The sequence below is a fragment of the Vulpes vulpes genome, chromosome 7 (assembly GCF_048418805.1).
Source record: "Vulpes vulpes isolate BD-2025 chromosome 7, VulVul3, whole genome shotgun sequence".
Lineage (NCBI taxonomy): Eukaryota > Metazoa > Chordata > Mammalia > Carnivora > Canidae > Vulpes > Vulpes vulpes.
In genome coordinates this window covers 76,303,229-76,324,230 of record NC_132786.1, presented here as the reverse complement: position 1 = coordinate 76,324,230, position 21,002 = coordinate 76,303,229, and the positions used below count along the sequence as shown (strand labels likewise).

Here is a 21,002-nt window from a genome sequence, read left to right as displayed (position 1 = left end):
ATAATAGCACAGAGCATTTTCTGTATCATGTGCTCAATCAGTGTTTCTTGATTTATAAGGTTGACTAAATATCATGAGAGACGCTGTGGAATCACAATTGCTGAATCTGCTCAGCAGCCAAAACCTAGTGTAGGCATCCTGGAGACGTTTTCCAAAGACCTATTACAGGGATCTGCGAGAAGACAACAGTGCCTTGTTTTCATTCTCAAACCTTACAGGCAGACATCCTACACAACTGTTAGAACTTAAACTCCTGGAAAGAATCAAATAATTCAAATGGAGAAGGTTAGTTTTTCGTTGGAAGCTTATGGAATATCAATTTAAACGTGGTTGAATATTCAAGTGTTCTAATCAAGATATACAAATATGTTATTATTCCACTATTGTGCTTTCATTCTACTTAAAGAAATTAAATCACACAGATTTAACCAAGTTCATTTTTTAAATGGAGAAAAGTTAGAATTCAGAGTGCTTTAAAGGTCAACATTCAGAGGAAATTAGATGACAAGTGCATTGTGTTTTATCCTTGATTTTGCTCATAATTTATATTGGGAAAACCTGTGGCTCTACATGCTGGTTCAGAGATAAATAGCCAAAAAAAGATACTTTCTTCCTACTCTGCTGTCTATTTATTCATATTTTTATAAATATTTGGAAGTAATTTTACATCTGTATCTGAATATTAAAAATATAATTTTGTCGGAACATACAATATAGTTTTATATGAATCATGCATATAAAATAGTACTGTTAGAAACTGCTTTATAACATGGTGATTACCTGCCTTAAAGGAAAATAGTATTTTAAAGCAATAAAGCTGATTTTAAATTGTGCGTAGAACCAGTAATTGTGGATTTAAGGCAATTAAAAGATTTATTGACTCTTGGTTAAAAGTAGATTGACAATGATATTAAAGAATAAAGTATAATTTATTTGGTGCTACTTTGTGAATGCTTCTTTAACTACAAATCATCTCACGATAACATATACAATATACTTTCAATCACAACTCAAAATAACCTACAAAATCACATGGCTATAATCAATATACACTGATTATATTTTTAAAAGAAAGAAAGTTAGCAATTAAGGTGCAGTAACTTTTTTCAAAAAAAATATTAGCACCATACCAAATAAAATGACCTAAAACTATTGGCCTCCTCATATTTCTTAAATAACTAAATATAAACATTTTTTTCAAAGCACAAATATTAATTTGCAAAATCAGTTCTACAGTAGTTAATATTTCTCTCTTTTGCTGCATTTTTTTCCCAGGAGGGAAAAATATGAAGTAAAAACTTTCACAGGATATGAAAATCAAACAAGTAAATGTAACCAACAAAAGGCTGTCTTTCAGCAATGAGTTCCAACAGAAGCAAAAGTGGACATTTCGCGGCGTATGGTACTAAAAGGTGAGAGTTCAAGTTCTGTGGTATATTCGTTGTCATTGTCATCGCTGGTCACTGTTGAAGACTTCTGAATGCACTCATCACAGCAACAGCAACAGCACTCCATAAAAGCCCGACTGAAGGGTTTGCAAAGACAGAAAAGGAGGACAGGGGTAACACAGGACTTAAAGAACAAAAGGAACTGGCTGATGATATAAAGCAGGTCCATTGTCTGCTGAGAAACCCCTGTCGCCATGTAGGCAGTAACAATATTGCAGATATTTTCAGGAATAATGCAAAATCCATATAAAATGGTCAGAGCCACTACTGTACAGTTCATCTGGCTTTCTAGCTGAATCTGTCGTTTATTCCCTCGCGTACAGGCTTTCTCAGCTTTGCGGATTTTCCTTGCAGTCACTAAAGAGCAGGTGATGGTGAAAAGTGTGGGCAAACAAAAGTAACAGCCAAAGTACCACCAGAGTCTTGCACTGTCATAGGTAAGAGCTAAAACATAGATGGTGTCTGGCAAATCAGGGGAAACCTTAATAACACAGCGTTCCGCAGGAGCTCTGCCACTAAACCCCAAATCCTCCTTGCTCAGCTGGCGGAGAACAACTTCTGGAAGTGCTAACAGTAGGGCACCAACCCATATAACAGCAAGCTTGGCAGTTGTCGAAGAACAGTTCTCTATCATTTCATAGTACATCTGCACGTTGGTGGCTGCACGGAAGCGGTCTATACACAGAGCACATAAGGTGAAGGTAGTGACTCCGAGGGAAGCAACCTGTGGGAGGAACACAGTACACTTATTCTGAGTGATCTCTGAAAAGATCAAAACACTAGGCAGTAAATACAGATTGCCAAAACAGAAAACAAAACAAAACAGAACAGAACAATTTCCTGGAATGAGGCATGGGTAACTGGGTTGGTGACTTTAGCTGAATTACTGTAAAGATAAAAATAGGAGGGAAAAATAAAAAGAAAAGAAATTTAGTGGTTCAGATTATGGAGTCAAAAAATTTTGTAACTGGAAGGATCCATAAGCTAAGTCCAATACCACTTTATTATAGAAAAGCACAGACACTCCAAGAATTTCAGTCACCACAAAAAAAAAAAAAAAAAAAAAAGCCACCAGGAGTTCTACATAAGGAGTAAGGATAGTTGAGTGTATCCCATTTTCATTACTGAAAAGGATGGTCATGTTTTCCAGTGCGTGGGTCAATAGCATGCCTCACACAGAGAAAACATTCAAGAGCTTATTATTTCCAACAAATGAGATGAGTAAAGATCTCCAATTTCTCCTAAATGCAAAATAAAGTATTTCAATATTATCTTTAAATGCATACACTTATGGAAAAGAAGAAAGGGAAATTCTCCAGGGGTCAAAATCAATGAAAAAACATGCCAAACAGGTCAGTGACCCCTTCCCCTCCATTCTGCATGCTTGCTGAAGTGACATCTGCCAAGCCTGATGAGAGTTTCATCTAGCTAAGTTGGTTTTAGCTAGATCATGGGGCAGGTGCCCAAGTACACAGAGGTAGGAAACAAAGCTAGCCAGTATACATGGGGATTACATCAAAGATCCTTTTATGATTTTGGAACTCCCCAAATAGTGACATCTTCATGGGTATAAAGAGAAAAAGTAGAGGGAATTAGTAAAGAAACATGTCTGCATTATATCATTTGGATCTAGGTGAATTGGAGATAAAAAAAGAAGAGCAAATTCTAACCAGGAGCCCGAATTTACACTGGCCTAAAGCTAGAATTCACACCATTTATGTGGCTCAGAAAAAAACCAAATTACAATTTTAAATTGTCCCAGGCACCTGGCAGAAGAAGAAAACATAAAACCTCTCTGGAAGAATGCACTTTAAAACCAGGCCTCAGAAACCCACAGATAAAATTTGAGGGAACATGGATTTACAATTAAAAATCAAAATATGCAAAAGCCAATCTGCCACTATGAACTTATGTGCCAAAAGAAGCAAGTTACAGGATCAGGCATAAAATAAGTACATTTATCATGAAATAAGTACATTTATCAAATTTAAAGTTATAGGAGATACACAAAGAATGTCAAAAAAATAGATATAAAAAGTAACCATGAAAATATGCAAAAAGGAGCCAGATATAATGTGTAGATGTACCAGCCATAGGAAAATTTCAGATCAGAAAACAATTTGAGGCTGACCACATAAAGCACGGTATCAAAACTCTCATATGTGTATGGCCCAGACATCTAAATAAATTAACAATTAAAGGTTAAGAATGAAAAATATGTACATTTTTCACACAGAGAATAAAAATGCATGTTCCTAATGTAAACATAGTATCGTTCAGTAGTCTGTTAAATATTTACAAACATCATACACACACTCTAATGGGGTACACAGACATGTGTTTAACACAAGCACACATTTATTAATACCAACTTTGTCCTAAGCACTCTGCTAGATAGGAGGATATAGAACAAGAAACAGTCCTTTCCCTCAAGGAGGTCATAGTCAACCAAAAGGGGAGGGAAGGTAGTTCTCAAAGTCACAAGATAAAGACAGTAATCATCTGGGAGCATCAAACTTACTTAACTAGAGGAAACTGAGTAATGTAATGTTTAATAAATGTCATTATTTATATATTTAAATAAAGACAGAGTAGAAGGTAAAATGTTCATGAGGTTTAAGATGAAACAGGAGACTAAAACTGTAGATGAGAAGGATGTTTTGGGGTGTACCCTGGGCTCTGAGGTATGGGAATTCACTCTCCTCTGTCTGCTAGTGGGAATGTTTAAGAAGTACAGGAATAGGTCATGCCTTGGCAAAGGGGCAAGGAAACATATATATAATGTTCATGTCTAATTTTTTAGAATTCAAAGGGATCATGTTGAAAAAAAAAACATTTGTCATAACAGTTTTGACACTCAACACATTAGTTGTTTATCTGCTACATTCAAGCTGTCACTGTCCCCAGAATGATGGCAACTTGTTGTGGATTCTATGAGAATTCCAATGTCAAATGTCCGCCCCCTTACTACATACTAAACATTAGTCAGTGTCTCCTGGTTCCACCATGGAAAATAAGGACATTGCATCCATGCCCTGACTATTCTCATAACTCTTAGTGGAAACAGTCTGAAAATGAGAGATAAGGAGGGCTTAAGCATATGAAAAGCAAAACAAGAAAAAATATGACTCCCAATCTAGATCAGGGCAGATCAAGACTACATGGTTCAGCTTATAACCACAATTTTCATACAAAATCTTCAGAAAGTTTCCCATAAATACCAATATAAGAAATATCCATTCAGGGATGCCTGAGTGGCTTAGTGGTTGAGCATCTGCCTTTTGCTCAGGTTGTGATCCTGGGGTCCTGGATCAAGTCCTGCATCAGGCTCCCCAGAGGGAGCCTCCTTCTCCCTCTGCCTATGTCTCTGCCTCTCTCTCTCTCTCTTTCTGGGTCTCTTATGAATAAATAAATAAAATCTTAAAAAGAAATACTCATCCAATATGACTGCCATAAAAAGTCATCTCTCCATACACCCTTTTAATATTAACTTTCAAATTAATGAATTGGTCTTCTTGATGGAAATTTATTTTGCCTCTATGACAGAGATTCAAAATAATTCTAAAATTGAGGTCTGCACTGTGCAACTGTCTTAAGATCAGATTATTAGTTTAATGTCAGTAATTGCCACACTTCGCATGGAAATCTGAGAAGGAGAATTCCTTCTAAAGGTCTGCATCAAAAGTATTATTTAGGAATTGCAGGACTTTATTTTATGGGTTTTTGAAACTTCACATTTATGTATTAGTTTTTCAAATATTTTGATTCATTTCTCTGTAAGAATGTAAAACAAAACAAAAAATCCTCAAACTATCAAATGTACCCAAATCCTCAGCAAGGCTTCCTGTGCCATCTTTACTAACTTAAGTCTTTGTGCGTGTTTCTCTGTCACCCACGTATCCAGAGTCGGTCCATGAATAACAAAGCTACAGAGGTTTAAGCTGTGCATTCTCTTAAAATTATGAATAACATTTCTACTGAAAGGATGCTTGGTAAGACAAAACTACTAGAGAGTCTGATGGAAGGCAATCTCTTAGAGGCGTGGCACATACATTTGCTTGGTAGTTTTCTATCATTTTTTACAAAGAACACACAACACTCAAGAGATAGCATCTTGTCCCCCGATTAATCTCCTTAATTTTAAACACAGAGATTTAAAATCCGGACCAGGGGCACCTGGGTCGTTCAGTCAGTTAAGTGTCTGCCTTCATCTGAGGTCATGATCCCAAGATCCTGGGATTGAGCCCACATTGGGCTCCCGGCTCAGCGGGCAGTCTTCTTCTCCCTCTGCCCCTACCCCTGCTTGTACTCTCTCTCTCTCTCTCTCTCTCAAATAAATAAAATCTAAAAAAAAAAAAAAGAAAAGAAAAGAAAAAAAAAGAAAAGAAAATCTGGACCAATTATCACAAGAGCTAGCATTTGCATACCTAACTCCCAGTCTGTTACAGAGCATTTCGTGAGAGGGACTAGCCAATGAATGTGGGTGGACACGTATTAAGACGAGTGTGTTAGATTGCCTCTCCTTAGATATTTATAACCTGTGCTGCACATCCACTTTTAATTAAAAGATGTTCACTGCTTCAAAAAGCAAAAAATTTTCTAGGTCCTGTATATATCATTGCACATGATAACAGAGCCAGGGCAATTTTTAAACAAAATTTACATGTGCTCCAACTTTTGCTCAGGAATTCTACACTGTACTTTATTTGAAGATTCTTAGTTCTTCAGCCATATTCTCGAAAGCTATCAGACTGAGCACCAAATGTGTTTAAAAGAACATATTTGATCTGTAATCCTCTTGACGAATCACATATTGAGGGAAGCTTCCTAGGTTTCATACACAAATTGCAAGAGGCTCCTGTACCCAGCTTCGTATTGTCAAATCCTACTTCTCTTTGATAGTGTTCTCCTCAATTAGGAGCCAGCTGAAGCAAAGGTCACAAGAGCTGGGGCCTCTGAGGAAAATGCTGCCCCAAATGCAGATAGCACTTACTACATAGTTGCCAACAGCAACCGCAGCCCAAAGGCTAGTCCTAGATATCTCTTCCCTCCTGCTGCCACCGCCTGCAGTGCCATTACTTCAGATATTTTTCTGTAAATTCACTTCTACACTTGATTTTATGATGTGAAAGAGCAAGAAAGGTATAAAGCTCCTGCTCAGTAGTTTCCCAAATTATTTATAGAAGGCTTTAAACATTTGTAAAGGATCAACCTCGGAAATTAATTGATAAAAATCATCTGGATCATGGGTGGTGGGCTAATTTCTGCTTTCTCAGGTATGAAATCTATCCATGCCATTAAAATTGGTAAATGTTGGAGTAGCATGAAAAGATTTCAATCCCAATTTTGAAATGTATTTGTTTACTTACAGCTCATTAGAAATTCTACCAAGATGAATGGCACAATTATATGCAATTATAAAACTGTGTCATAAATGCTGGATCTCCTGCATTTAATGACCATATCTGATTGCTAAAATTCAATGTCACTAAGAAATTTGCTCTTGGGAGTAAAGCTGGTAAGGGGTAGTTTTTTGAAGCAACATCCGGAGAGATGGAATGAGTAAGATGCAATCTCCTATTAATTAAACTGCAATGGGAGAAATAATTAATGTCAACAAAAGCAGAACTGTAAACACTTCTAATAGACAAGACTATTAATTTTGAGACTCAAGATCAGAGGAAAGCTGGAAGCAGAAATTTTTAACTATTTGGGAAAATGAGATATTGAGCATTTTGAGGGTTTTGGTATCAAAATACACAAAAGAAGAGAATAAAAATAAACAACTCTAAAATCTTTCTTTCATTCAGCAATGGTCTGCTCTTCTCTGTACTCCACAGGAACAACAGTAACCGTCCTTCAGCCCCTGCCAGTCAACATCCAGAGCGGTGAGTCTTCTGGCAGCCACAGGACCCTGCAGCAGTGCTCCAAGGCTGGGACAGGCACAGAGTCAGCCCCGAGTACTCAGGTTGGAAAGCAGCCACTGGTGCCCAAGTGGTCTTCCCACTGTTCAAGTTTCTAATTCAATGCAAACATCGGGCTATGAGAAAACCTGGGCCATCATATTCACTTTGTACTACACTAAATTCCTGTTCACTCAAAACGATAGGAAGAAAGAACACATGGACACTTTATAAAACACAGTAAGGATCTTTGTAGGAAGATCCTTGGCTATTGTCTTAACTATTGCTCCATTTTTCAGGAGTTTACTGCAGACAGACAAATAAGAAACTTTTTTTTCAAGTATTGTATTTTTATTTTTTAGAGAGAGAGAAAGAAAGAGATGGTGGGGGAGGGGCAGGAGAGGGAGAGAGGACTCCACACCCAGCATGGAGCCTGATGCAAGGCTGCATTCCACAGCCCTGAGATCATGACCTGAGCCAAAATTGAGAGTCCGATGCTTAACTAACTGAGCCACCCAACTGCCCCATAAGAAACCATTTTGAACGAGAGTAAGTTATGAAGGTATAACTCTTACCAAATAAATAGTATCTTTTGCTAAGCTTTCTGATATAAATCAGTGATGATAATTATGGGGGAGAAAAGACCAATGCACTTCCAAGCAAAATTTCTTTCACATGAAATTGAGTTGATATGCTTCAGTAAAGTGAAGCAACTAGCATACAATGGTTTTTATAAAATAGGGAAATTTCTAACCAAAGTCATGATAACTATACTCTAGCTTAACTTATATTTTACCTCAAAAAGATGTTTAAGTACATCTATTTCTGTGCTGTCTTTTGTATACAAGTAACTCACAAAACAAGGGCATGATTGTTAAGAAAACCCATTCATTTGGATCATGAATGATAATCTATTATAAGTCTGTGGTTACAGGCCTAACAATCAGTCAGGAAAAAAGCAGGAGGAGCACAGGGTAGAGTTTCCTTTGAAACTTTAAATGGCTTGAGTTTGTGTATGCCTTTGGCTTCCTCTTACATTTTCCATAATCCTTATACTTGCAACAGTTCAGGGCAACTTCTCCAGGAAAGAGACACTCCTTTGATCACCACTGTGGAAAGCATGTTTAGCAGAGCCTCTGCTGTGAATAAGATGGCCTTTATCAAAAGGTCTTCATTTCAGAATGCATGCAAGTCATGATACTATGGTAGTAACACCCTTCCATTAGTGTTTCCAAACCAAAACAGAGAGTAGGAGAGATTTGCCTCACCCCTTACAAACATGCATAGATCTCTAAGATAAAATAAAGCCATTTACAACCATTCGTCCAAAGAGAAGCCTTCTTTCCTTTATCAAAATCAGTGAGGTTTAATCTGACACACCCACATATTATAAATATCTATTTATTTCGGTGATACCCAACATATTTCATCTATACTTGATTCCCAATGTCATGGAAAAACAAAATAACTTCAAGGCATCAGCTGCCATTATAATATCATTCTCTACCTTAAGCTTGGTAACATGCTCTTCCTTATTTTAAAAACAACTGAGACTATTTAAAAGCTAACATATCACCCTCAAACTTGGGTAGATTTTATAAATCTTTCTTTACCTTTATAGTCCCACCTTGACATAAAGTTTCCCACCAACTGTGACATCTGACTTCTGTAGCACAGTATATTTCTTTTGTAGTAAAAAAAAAAGTGGGGGGATGAGGTACCTGGGTGGCTCAGTCAGTTAAGTGTCTGCCTTCAGTTCAGATCATGATCCCAGGGTCCTGGGATTGAGTCCCATGTCAGGCTCTCTGCTCAGCAGGGAGTCTGCTTCTCCCTCTCCCTCTGCCTACTGATCCTTCTGCTTCTGTGCTCCCTCTCTTTGTGTCAAATAAAAAAAAAAAATCTTTTAAAAAAATTACTATAACTTGTCTAAAATATTGTAATTTGGTTATAAATATGCCAATGCTCATTAATATAAAAAATACCAATGAAGCAACATTAACATCATTTGTCTCAAGAGGGAAGCAGTCTATTAAAATCAACAGATCTTAAGGAATTGATATAGTCTATTTTTTCTCAATAATTAAATATTCATTTCAAAATGTAATATTTATCCCAAGCCTGCAGTCTTTGGTATTATTATAATTTTTCTAATCAATCTTAAAGTGACCTGGAATTTCTGTTGTTCACCTAGGGGTTCTGATGAGTTTTCAAAGAACAGTAATAAATTTTCACCAATTTTCCTTTGTTCTATAATGATATTAATTTGCATGATGGTAAACCTAAACTAAAAACACATTCCTCGTCCATTTGTGGTTTAGTAATTGTTATTTGAATGACATGAAGAGACAATATATTAAGACAAAATTCCTCAGCTCTTAACCAAGGTTGCACCCTTGGTACTCTATTAAGGAAGTACTCTTTCTTTATTTAATCCTCCTATAAGAAACAAATATCTCTAAATCTCACATCTTGCTGCAAATTAGTTAACAGATGCTTTTCCCATACATGAGAGATTGGAACCAAGAAGACAGTGAAGGTAGGGCAGGGAGTGATGAACAGGAAGTAAAAAATGGCAACCCTAAGCATAGTCATAGACCTAATGAAAATGACTCATTCCAGTCCTGGATCAAATCAGTGACCTTGGCCTTGTTAATGCTATGAACCATTCAAGTGTGCTGACAAATAACATTGAAAACTATCATAAATCCACAAACCAAAAGTATTCTGTCTCAGAAATAAGCCTGTGATTATATCCTGTGTTTTATAGTTTTATTGAAAGTATATACACCTACTTTTCAAATAGAGAGACTTCAAATTTGAGGTTGCAGCAACCCCATTTTCCACTCTACCTTGAAATTTTAGATGAGATCATCTCCTCTGGCACAAAGAACACCATTCTAATTAGGATACTTAAGAGTTAGTCTTGGCAACAAGGTTGAGTTAATTATTGGACTTTGGCAGGTCAATTCTTGGGAAGTAAAAGGACAGGAGGATCCCCAGAGGATGGGAGAAGTGCAATGCCAGAGACAAATCTCACTGCAGAGCAGCCTACCCATTCCTTTACTCCCACAGTCCACACGCCCCAGACACAGATCCCTGTGCCTCCAATGTGACACCGTCAATCTAGCTCTAGTGGAGCTATTAAAGAGCTATTAAAGGTGGAAACATTCTATCAAGGTCCATGTAGTATAAGAGTCAAAGGCAAGGTAGATAGACCCTCACCTACTTAGCCTGGGAATCATAAACCCAGATCTATTTTGCTTTTCCAGACATATTTCCTTCCTTTTTGCTGTTGAAGGATGCTTTGTTGATATAACCAGATACCTTGGCAGTGCTTGGGAACTCAGAATAAGTCCTCACTCTGTTTCCATTCTTGAAAGATTAATCCCAAGAATTGGGAAAGTCAATCCTTTATGCTTCCCTTTCTATAATAGGGTCTAAAGTATCTATAATAGGGTCCAATGTTATCTCCTTTTTCACCCTTTCTTCCTGGATTCTCTAAGGTCAAATTAAACAATAGGTACATTATGAAATTTTCAGAAGGACTCAATTTAATGTGCTATTACCACTGTTACTAATGTGCTATTACACTGTTAAATGAACCATTCATTTAAGTAAAATTTTAAAATTTAATTTATTTAATTCCTTATGGCTAATAAGGACTAATAATTCCAAAGCACAGATGGTTATCTCAGGCACTGTATTCTAAATAATAATTTGGGATTCTGTGTCCTAAATGAAACTTTTAGGGCTGTCCTATCTGCTGAAGTATCTTGCCCCAATGATTCTTATGGGCCTCCTATCCCACAAAAGATTGAGAAAACAAGAAAGCAAGAATTAAAAGATTTTCATATTTGCATCTTTTCACAATGGATCTAGGTTGTACAGAATTTATGAAGACTATAATAAGACTATGATGAAAAAGAATTAGAGTGAGCACAGTTTTCACTTGAATTTATTCATCTTTGGTCCTAATTAAGTACAACTGTGAGCTGACTCATTCCAGGACCCATTCCTGACCTTCCAGAATCCTTTGTTTAAATCTCTATTATAGTACTCATTACGCATTAGAACGTTACTTCTCTATAACTTTAAAAGCAGTAATGCATCTATGTTATTCATCTCTGGAAATTTTTCCCCCTTTTCTCCCATCCCTACCTAACATCATACTCACACAGTAGAAAAGCTCAATAAATGTTTGATGAATAAATGGATAGTAAATAAATGAATGAATGATGACATATATGGAAAAGGATTATAGAAAATAATGAATTATTCAAACTGTTCTTTAATCAGTTATTAGTTGCTGCTGTTTTATATATAGTTCTTCCAAGCTGAGTGCCAATGAGCAGCTCTAGAAGGGAAGTAAAGAAAAATCCGTTTCTGTATGTCCTTCACTAATAAGCTTCAGAAAAGAATGGCATTCTCAGTATAATCAATAGTGAAGGCAATTATTTGAATTTCACATGTGGATATAATAAAACTTTTATTGCTTATATAGAACCCAAAATCTGTATGTTCATAAATGGCATTATAAATAAGAGCTCATTCTATAACATTTTAAATCTTTTCTGCAAAAGTCATCAGCGAAGTATTTTTACTTGTATAGAAATGTAGGAAATGATTGTAAAGGGATTAATGGGAAGTCATAAAATATTTGTTGAGCACCATTCACATATATTGGGTTTACTTTCCCTGAGAATATTATTAGTGACTTTCAAATTGCTCATAAAATTGTATCTTTCCACTTAAAAGTCCATCAGAATACCTAATGGCTAATCCACAATTCAAGCAAATTTACTATCGGTCATGGTAAATGTGCTATTACTTGAAAGTAGGGGTTCTAGAGAAATCTGTGTGGAATCACATACTTGTATGATAAATCATCTTCAGCTTCCACGACCCTTCCTTTCTTACCTATCAGTGCTAACTACAATCTGAGGCAATTAAAGAGCCATTTGTTTCACTCAGTTTGAAACTAGTATTTCTAAAGCCATTGGAGAATTGTCTCTTTTCATCACAAAAGATTGTATATCTTTCACAAATCATCCCTAGTCCAGAGGCTCTGGTGAGATTCATTCCCTTTATCCATCCTCCACCTTCATGCAGGAATCTTGTATCTCAGTAAAACAAACAAACAAACAAACAAACAAACAAACAAAAACAGTTAGGGGCACCCAGGTGGTTCAGTCAGTGAAGCATAGATTCTTGACTTCAGCTCAGGTCATTATCTCCAGGTTATGAGATAGAGCCCCACCTCAGGCTCTGTGTTGGGTATGCAGTCTGCTTAAGATTCTGTCTCTCCTTCTCCCTCTGCTCCTCCCTCATTCAAAACTTCCAAATTAATGTCCAAACAGAAATAAATATTTAGCAGTGGATCTGAATCCAATGATACACTGACTCTGGTTGGCTTTCATCAACTAATGAGCAAAGATCTATTCCAGTTACCATTCAGTGCCCAAATTATCTGGCTTTAATCATTTGTTAGATCCTTAAAGTGTGGTAGAGAACTCCTTTGCCATTTTCCTATTGCACTCCACACCCAGACCTCTATATCTACCCATCTCTCTCACTCTCTTGCTCTCTATCTCTCTCCTTCCCTTTCCCCTACCTCTCTCTTTCCACACACAACTATCACTTTGAGTATAGTTCTGTTTTGTTTTGTTTTCTGGTGACTAGCTAATAACCCAGTTTAAAATGATGTGTCTATTAGGATGACCACCATTCACTCAGATTCTTTTCTCTCCTATCCCCTTTTCCTACCATTCCATGTGCCCTTGATCTTTAAGGGATTTATCATTAAGCCACAAAGGCATCAGAATCCTAAAATAGAAATAGAGAAGTTATCAACTACAATAGTTCCCAGTATATTCCCACTCATAGCAACATTAAATATGATAAAACTACTTTCTAGCAACAGACCCTGAAAGCTGGCTATTCTCCTCAAGCCTTATGCCAACAAATTGAAATAAAACAAGAATTGAATGTAAATTTCAAAGATATGTGATTTTTCTGAAGAAACGTCTCCTATTTTTCTATACAAACTCAACTCTCCGCCAAGTTCCACTATCTCCTCAAGATTATGCTAATACTCAAGTTGTAGGGAAAAAAAGAACTATGGTAGAAGAAGAAAAGAAGACAAAAGTGAAAGGAGAGAAAATTGAGAAAATTTCTGAAGATTAATAAAATTAACTGTGGTACAGCTACTATGGAAAACAGTTTGGAGATTACTCAATATTTTAAAAATAGAATTACCATATGATCTAACAATTCCACTTTTGGGTATTTATCTGAAGAACATGAAAACACTATTTTTTTAATTTAAATTCAATTTGCCAACATATGGTATAACACCCAGTTCTCATCCCATCAAGTGCCCTCCTTAGTGCCCGTCACTCAATCACCCCATCTCCCCACTCTCCTCCCCTTCTGTAGTCCTTTGTTTATTTCCCAGAGTTAGGAGACTCTCATGGTTTGTCTTCCTTTCTAATTTTTCCCCACTCAGTTTCCCTCCTTTCCCTTAGAGTCCCTTTCACTATTTCTTATATTCTACATATTAGTGAAACCATATGATGATTGTCCTTCTTCAATTGACCTATTTCACTCAGCATAATACCCTCCAGTTCCATCCACGTCGAAGCAAATGGTAGGTATTAGTCCTTTCTGATGGCTGAGGAAAACACTAACTTGAAAAGATACATGCACCCCTATGTTCACTGCACCATGATTTACAATAGCCAAGATATGGAAGCAACCTAAGTGTCCACTGCTGGATGAATGGATAAAGAAAATATGATGTATGTACATATGTGTGCATGTGTGTGAATGTATATAAATATAATGGAATATTATTCAGCCATTAAAAAGAATGAAATCTTGCCATTTGCAACAACATGGATGGACCTCAAGGCATTATGCTAAATGAAATAAATCAGATGAGGAAAGACAAATACCATATGATATCACTTATATGTAGAATCTTAAGAAAGCAAAAACAACAACAACAAAAAACCTAAAACAAAACAATAAACTGAGCCCTTAGAGTCATAGAGAAGAGATTGTGGTTGCTAAAGGCTGGGGGTTCTTGAAAGGTATCAAAAGATACAAGCTTTCAGTTATAAAATAATACTGTATTACATATTTGGAAGATGCTAAGAAAGAAAGTAGATCTTAAAAGTTTTCATCAAGAATGTTGTAACTATGTAAGGTGACAGATACTAACTAGAGTTATTATAGTGATCATTTCACAATTATACAAATATCAAAGCACACTATGTTGTACACCTGAAACTAATAAAATGTTATATGTCAATTATACCTCCATAAAAAATAAAAATTGTGAATAAAAGTTTAAAATGTCTAAGAAATATTAAAAAATAAAAACACTGGAAAAGATGAAACATTACTATCAAAAAGGTAGATCATACATTATAAATCAACAATAAGATGTGTGGTAGAAAAAAAGGAAAAGCCAACAAATAAATATAAGAAAGTAAAAAGTAAGGAGAGAGAAGGTAAAATCTAGATAATAAAAGGAGATAAAATGTCAAATAGTTTTTAGAATTCTTGTGGTCAAAAATAAACAGATTTGATGGGGGGAAGATTTTTGAGAAAGTTTAAACAAATGTAATTATTTATACTGTCTTTTACCAATCTAAAACACTGTGATTTTAAGAATATAAAATGTAACCTACATAGCTTAATTTGATCACTAAAATAATCATCTTTGACACAGTAAAAGTGCAATTGATTCAGATTGTTGCAATTTTTAAAAATTTTCAAACTCTGGAACTTACTGTTAATTTATGAGAAACAAGATGAAATTTAAGAATATAAAAAGCTATAAATTTCATCATATAGCAAAGCATGTTAACTGGGCTTATTTTTCCCTACCCATTGGATATAAAAATCTTTTTTGAAAGATGCCAAGGAGCAGACATAAAAAGAAAACACTCATTGGATACTTCTGCCTTCTAAATGTTTGTCTAATAAGCAAACTTGAGACTGAAAGGTCTGGCTGCTACTAACTAGGTATAAATGCTTAGGATGATCATTTCTCCTCTCTGGGCCTCTTGTTTCATCTTAAAAATCGGGAAGTTTGAGTAGAGTGTCATCTGGTTCTAATTTAACATTAGAAAAATTCAAAAGCTACTGCAGTGCAGGCTATGGCTCCCCACCCAGATTGCCTCTCCACAAAATTCCTTCAGGTATGAAGTGCTAATTCCCCCAACTGCTGGGACTGTTGGTGGTTGGTGGCTCTTAGCTGCAGCCTGCTCTAGGAATTGCCTTTCAGAGAGATCCCCCCAGATCAAGGTTATGTCCCCTTTCTAGGAGCAACTTCCATGTAGTAACTGGTCCCTTAGGGGGAATAAAGTCTGGGCAGTCTTGCCTCTATCCAGGACATAGTGCAAGGATATGTCCAGCCCTGCAGCTCCTTGTGGTGTCAGCCAAGGTCTCTAGCATCTGGATCACAGTTCAACTTCTCCCTCTGCCCAATCCCACCTCCTTCATTCCCCATTAGGTGTTGAACCTGAGCACATGCCCCAGTAAACTTCCTGCAATGCAAATCTCCACATTTGGGTCTGTTTCTTGGGGAACCTGACATGAACAGGCACTAAATCTTCTTAGTTCTGTGAAAATCACAGTGCCTCCTAGAGGCAGAAATGTTTTGTTTTGAAATTTGGACTGTATTTTTTAGTCTCATAATCAGGAATTACAGAGCTGACAGTACTATCCAATCTTTTTTTTTTTTTTTTTTTACAAAATATACTAATGCATTATAAAATTATTTCAGAAGAATAGGATAGGAATGTAGAAACACTACATCTTAAGATTTGCATTCATTACTTTAATAGTAAAAATGTGTATTACAGTCTAATTTTTAAGAAGAAATGAGTAAGGTTTTTTCCAACTCTGGGGGGAATAAAGGCTAGCACTAAAAACTAAAAAAGAAATAAAGGACTATAAAGAAGAGAGGGAAATACAGATAGCAAAAAATACCAATAGTTGTTTTAATAATAAAAAAGGTAAAAAAAAATATTCTTAAGGATCAGAGAATTAAATTTAAAAATGAAATAAAAATGAAAACACATATTCAAAAAATAACCAGAGCTAAAGAGAAAGAAAATTAAGACATACATGATAAATACCATCACTCAAAACTCTTAGGTCTCATAAACTTACCAAAGTTTTTATATTCTTTTCTGAATTTGGATGGAATTCCTTTCTTTTGAGGGTTTTTAAAAAACTGAGTAACTTTTTTTTTCTTTCCCCAGTTTCTATTTTCTGTCCTCTTTACCTTGTTTTTTCCTCTAATATATAAAGCCTTCATCATGCCCATTTTAGACAAGCCAATACACTTCTGTTACTGGGGGTAACTCTCCTGTTCACTTTATAGTTTACTTTTGTCTCATTCTTGCATATGTCAATTTCTTCTGTATTATTCAAGAAAAGAATCAGAGAAATCTTAAACATTGACCTTGAAAAAGCAATTGATAGATACATCTCTTTTACATAAATTCAACTACCTCCACTGCAATTAAAAAATGAACTGTCTACAAATAAAATAGATATCTCAGAGCTACGTGGAGCCTGGCAACAAAAGAAACCCTAGGTTTTGGTAAAGTAGCAACAGCTGGTTTAGCCAGTATGGAATGATTCTGCATCTGATCCCTGCCAGGATAACAGAGGGTCTTATTTACTATCTCTTCCCTTGTTCGTCTAAGTAGGTACTGTTTTCTGTTTACTTATCTCCTAGCTTTGAGCCCTGGAACAATGTTGAACATAGTGTCACTGGCTCTGGTGCCAGACAGGATCAGGGGCTCTGGAATATTTACAGTTTCCCTTCTTCTGCTTCCATAAATGAAATGGGCAGTCTGAATGGAGGAAATCAAGGGCCAGCTGGCTAAAAACACAACTGGCAACAAAGCACTTGGGCTCCTTCCAAGAGCTGGTGTTTAAAGAGAGGCCATTTAAAGAGCAAATACCAACTACCATAATAACGGTCCAGGACACTAGCTGTAAGATGAAAAAATAAAATTTCACTCAGCAATATTTTTGTCTCCAAAGTTTGGAACCTATTATATGCCCCCCTTCTTCTTAAAAATTTTTTCTACTCTTAGCCAATCCCTTAAAATAACCAATCCATTATATCCTAACAAGTGACAAGTACATAATATATATGCATGCTCAAATATATATGTATGTGTGTGTGTGTGTATATATATATATATATATGTATATGTATGTAAATTCAGTGCCATGGTGGCCAAAGTGTTATTTTTGCTTAAACTCATCCATAAAAAATAAATAAAACTGCTAAGAAATTGAGAAGGAAAAGGAGAGAAATAAGAAATGACATAAGAATTTAGATGGGATAGCATGGCAGACTGCCAAAGGACACTTAAACTAATTTGGGAGGTTATTAATATATCATGAAGCCAACTGACAAAGGCAGATTTCCTTTGTTAAATAAAATAGTATTTCCATTTTGATATTTAAGAAAGATTCAATAATCTCCTTGGGGGAAAAAATCATGTTGGAGCACTACTTGAGAAACAATACATGATTTTTTATTGTTGCTGCTGAGTTCTGGTAATGACAACTATACAATGGCCATTTATTAACCCTCGACTCTCTGGTGCCAAATCAATACTATATATAAATGCCATATTCAGAGAGATCAATTTAAAATGTAAACAATTCTATACATGATGAAAACATAATTATTTCAAAATCCAGGAGCAGAAGAGTTTGGAAGTGAGCAGACAAAGCTGCCTCTCTCTTTTTCTCTCTCTTAATGACTGACAGGAGAAGTGGAGGAGGACCCAGAAAAAAAGTAAAGGGGTTCGGCAGCTAGGTGGGTGCGTGGAGCAGCAATTCGGATGCTATACATCCCCGAAATGGGTAAAGCCAGTAGTGTGAGACCCCCTGGAAGACATTACCTCGATATAGGGCACAATCTTGCAAGAGAAGTCCTCCAGCAGCCACTTCTTCGTCAGCTCGTGAAAGATGACGAGCGGAAGGCAGAAGAAGATGATGAGAAAGTCCCAGAAGGCCAGGTTGGCCAGGAGGGAGTTGGAGATGCTCCGCATGTAGTAGTTGTGGCACACGATGCACATCACCGCCAGGTTGCCGATGATGCCAGTCCCGAAGATCACCACGGACAGACACATGACTGCGTAAGCTCCGTAGGACTCCTGGGTCAGCGGGTAGAAGGGGTTCTTCAGCCGCAAGCGCCGGTGCGTGCTGTTCCCCCGGCGGAGACCCCCGCGCTCGTGGACGCCCTCCCCTGAGGACCCATTCTGGGCCAGCGCCCTGCCAGGGGGTGCGATCGTCCGCCCTTCGTGCCCCGACGGTCCCTCGACCGTCTTGGGTGGGGTGTCGTGGTGGGCGCCCTGGTGTTTCCCGCCTCTCCTTGGCCAGTAATAAAGGTCGCTGGCTGCAGGTTCTGTCCTCACACTCGGCTCCTGGCTGTGCCCAGAAGTGCCAGCGCCCCTGGGACCCTTCTCTGCCCCCTCTGAGCTCCGAAGGAAGAGCTGGAGAGCCGGGGGGTTCCCTCTTCCCAAAGTCCCGGGGGGCTCCTGGCCCCGGGCACCTCTCCACCTCCAGGCTCCGGAGGGTCTGGCTGGAGGTCCCGAGGGTTCCGCGGCCGACACCTCCGGGCCTCTCCCCGCACCTGGGTCACCGCCCCGGGCGGCCCGAAGGTCCCGCCCGGGCGCCGCGCGCGCCGCCGGCTCCCGCTCCTCCTCCCGGGGCGCTCGGGTTAGCAGAAGGTCCCCTGCAGAACTCCCTCCCCACGCGTCCCTGCTGCGACGCTGGCTCAGTGCAGGCGAACAGTTTTGTCCTAGGCACGTCTCGTTCCTGGGCGGAGGAGCGGACCCGAGGGCAGGCGAGGCGCAAAGCTTGAGCAGGAGCAGAAGCAGCAGCCGCGAGGTGCGGGCGAGAGGCGCGCCCGGGGCCCGCATGGCTCGGCGAGGGCGCGCCCGCAGCGTGGCTCCGGATTAGCACCGACACCTGCTGCCTAAATTGCTGCTGAGAGTCGGACACATGTCACACACTCACCCCCGCCCCGGCCACGGGGGACGGGAGATTACGGAGAGGCTGGGGGATGGGTCTTGGGTCACAAACCCTCCCCTTCTACAATCCTTCCTCCTTCGGCTCCCCGTGCATTTCGCAGCCAAATCCAACCCGAGCGCCGCGTACCCCGGGGTTCAGAGAGGGAGTCGCTGCTCTCGGTGGCCGACCTTGAAAAGTTGCAACCGGCACCTGGTTGTCGGTTAACGTTGCGACTGGGAGAAGCCCGAACCGAGCCCCACGTTCCTCCCTGCCCTTGGGCGGCTGCCTTCTTGGTGACAGTTGCTCTGCCTATTTACATCCTGTCCTTGCCGCTTTATCCAGTTGGTAACAGTTGCGCTGCCTTTTTACACCCTTTCAATAACCGCTTTGTCCGGTTGTAAGCCGAGGTCGCCAAAGGGAGAGAAAAACAAGTTGCCCCTTTGCGGGTGACCCGCAGCCACAGGCCCGCTCCCGGCTCGCTGGAAACAGGTTGCAAACAGCTGGACGCAGCGCGGATGCGCCCGCGGAAACTCTCGCCCCGCCTAACCCCGGCGACTTGCGAGGCTTCTGCTGCCGGGGGAGAAGCGGGATCCGAGCCCCGCGGCCACTGTCAAAGTTGCTGCTCCTCCCGCCCAAAGTTGACCAGGGGGCGGCGCGGGCTGCTGGGCGGCGCGTGCCCGCGGGGAAGGCGCTCGGGGGCGCGGGCGGGGGGCGCGCGCGGGCGGGCGGGCGGGCGGGGGGCGCCGCTCCTCGGCGGACGGTGCCCGCGGCCGAGGGAGCCGGTTGCTGCGACAGCGGCGCTGGGCGGGCGGAGAGCGCGGTGCCTGGAGCGGCCGCGGGCGGGGCGGCGCACGGCCGGGGAGGGGGTGGCCGGCCTCGCCCCGCCGCCCAGGTCTGCGCGCGCCGCCGGGAGCCAGCGCTCGGCCCGGCCTCCTCCTGCGGGAGATGCTGTGCGCGGAGGCTGCCTCCCCCGGCGCGGCGGTTGCCGACTCAGGAACGCACACGCGCTTCGTTCAAGCCCTTTGCAGCGGCTTTGGCTCGTCGGAGCTGGGAGCGGAGAGGGAACAAGGGCGGAGGCCGGGGCTGGGGCCGGGCGGGCCGCGTTGATCCCAGACGTCGGAACCAGCTCGGCAGGTCCCGGGGACCCGGGGCGCAGGCCCAGGCCGCGGGCCCGGGGGTGGGAGGGGGAGCCGCTCCCCTCCCTCGGCGTCTCCAAGAGCGGGGCCTCGAGAGGAAGAGGAAGCGCAGACGTCCCCATCGCGAGTGGGGCGCGGAGTGAACATGCTCAGGGCGCGCCGTTACCTCTGACGCCGACTGCGGGAGCAGGCTCACGGGGCCGCTCGGAATGCCCGGACCGAGTGCCCCGACGACAACGAAAGTAGTTCAGTTTGATGAACTAGTGGGAAATGACAGGGGGCGGGAGTGACCTTGAACAGAAGTGCCGGCGCGGCCGGCCCTGCCCTTCCAGCCTTCGCGCGAAACCTCGCACTCGGCCACGGCTCTTCAGGGTGTAGTTAATGAGACAGGCGGATAGAATAGAAAATAGGCAAATTGATTAAAAGACAAAGTGATAGAGGAAGAAATAAATGCGTTT

General features: G+C 40.1%; 1 protein-coding gene across 1 annotated transcript; it reads right to left on the bottom strand.

Moving 5' to 3' along the window:
- Window positions 1-910: 910 nt before the first annotated feature.
- Window positions 911-19,992, bottom strand: GPR37 (G protein-coupled receptor 37). The gene is made up of 2 exons (XM_026010763.2): window positions 18,295-19,992; window positions 911-2,172 (listed from the first exon to the last, which is right to left on the bottom strand). Exons 1-2 carry the CDS (start codon window positions 19,315-19,317, stop codon window positions 1,354-1,356), a joined length of 1,842 nt encoding a protein of 613 aa, XP_025866548.1. The 5' UTR covers window positions 19,318-19,992; the 3' UTR covers window positions 911-1,353.
- Between the last annotated feature and the right edge of the window lie 1,010 nt (window positions 19,993-21,002).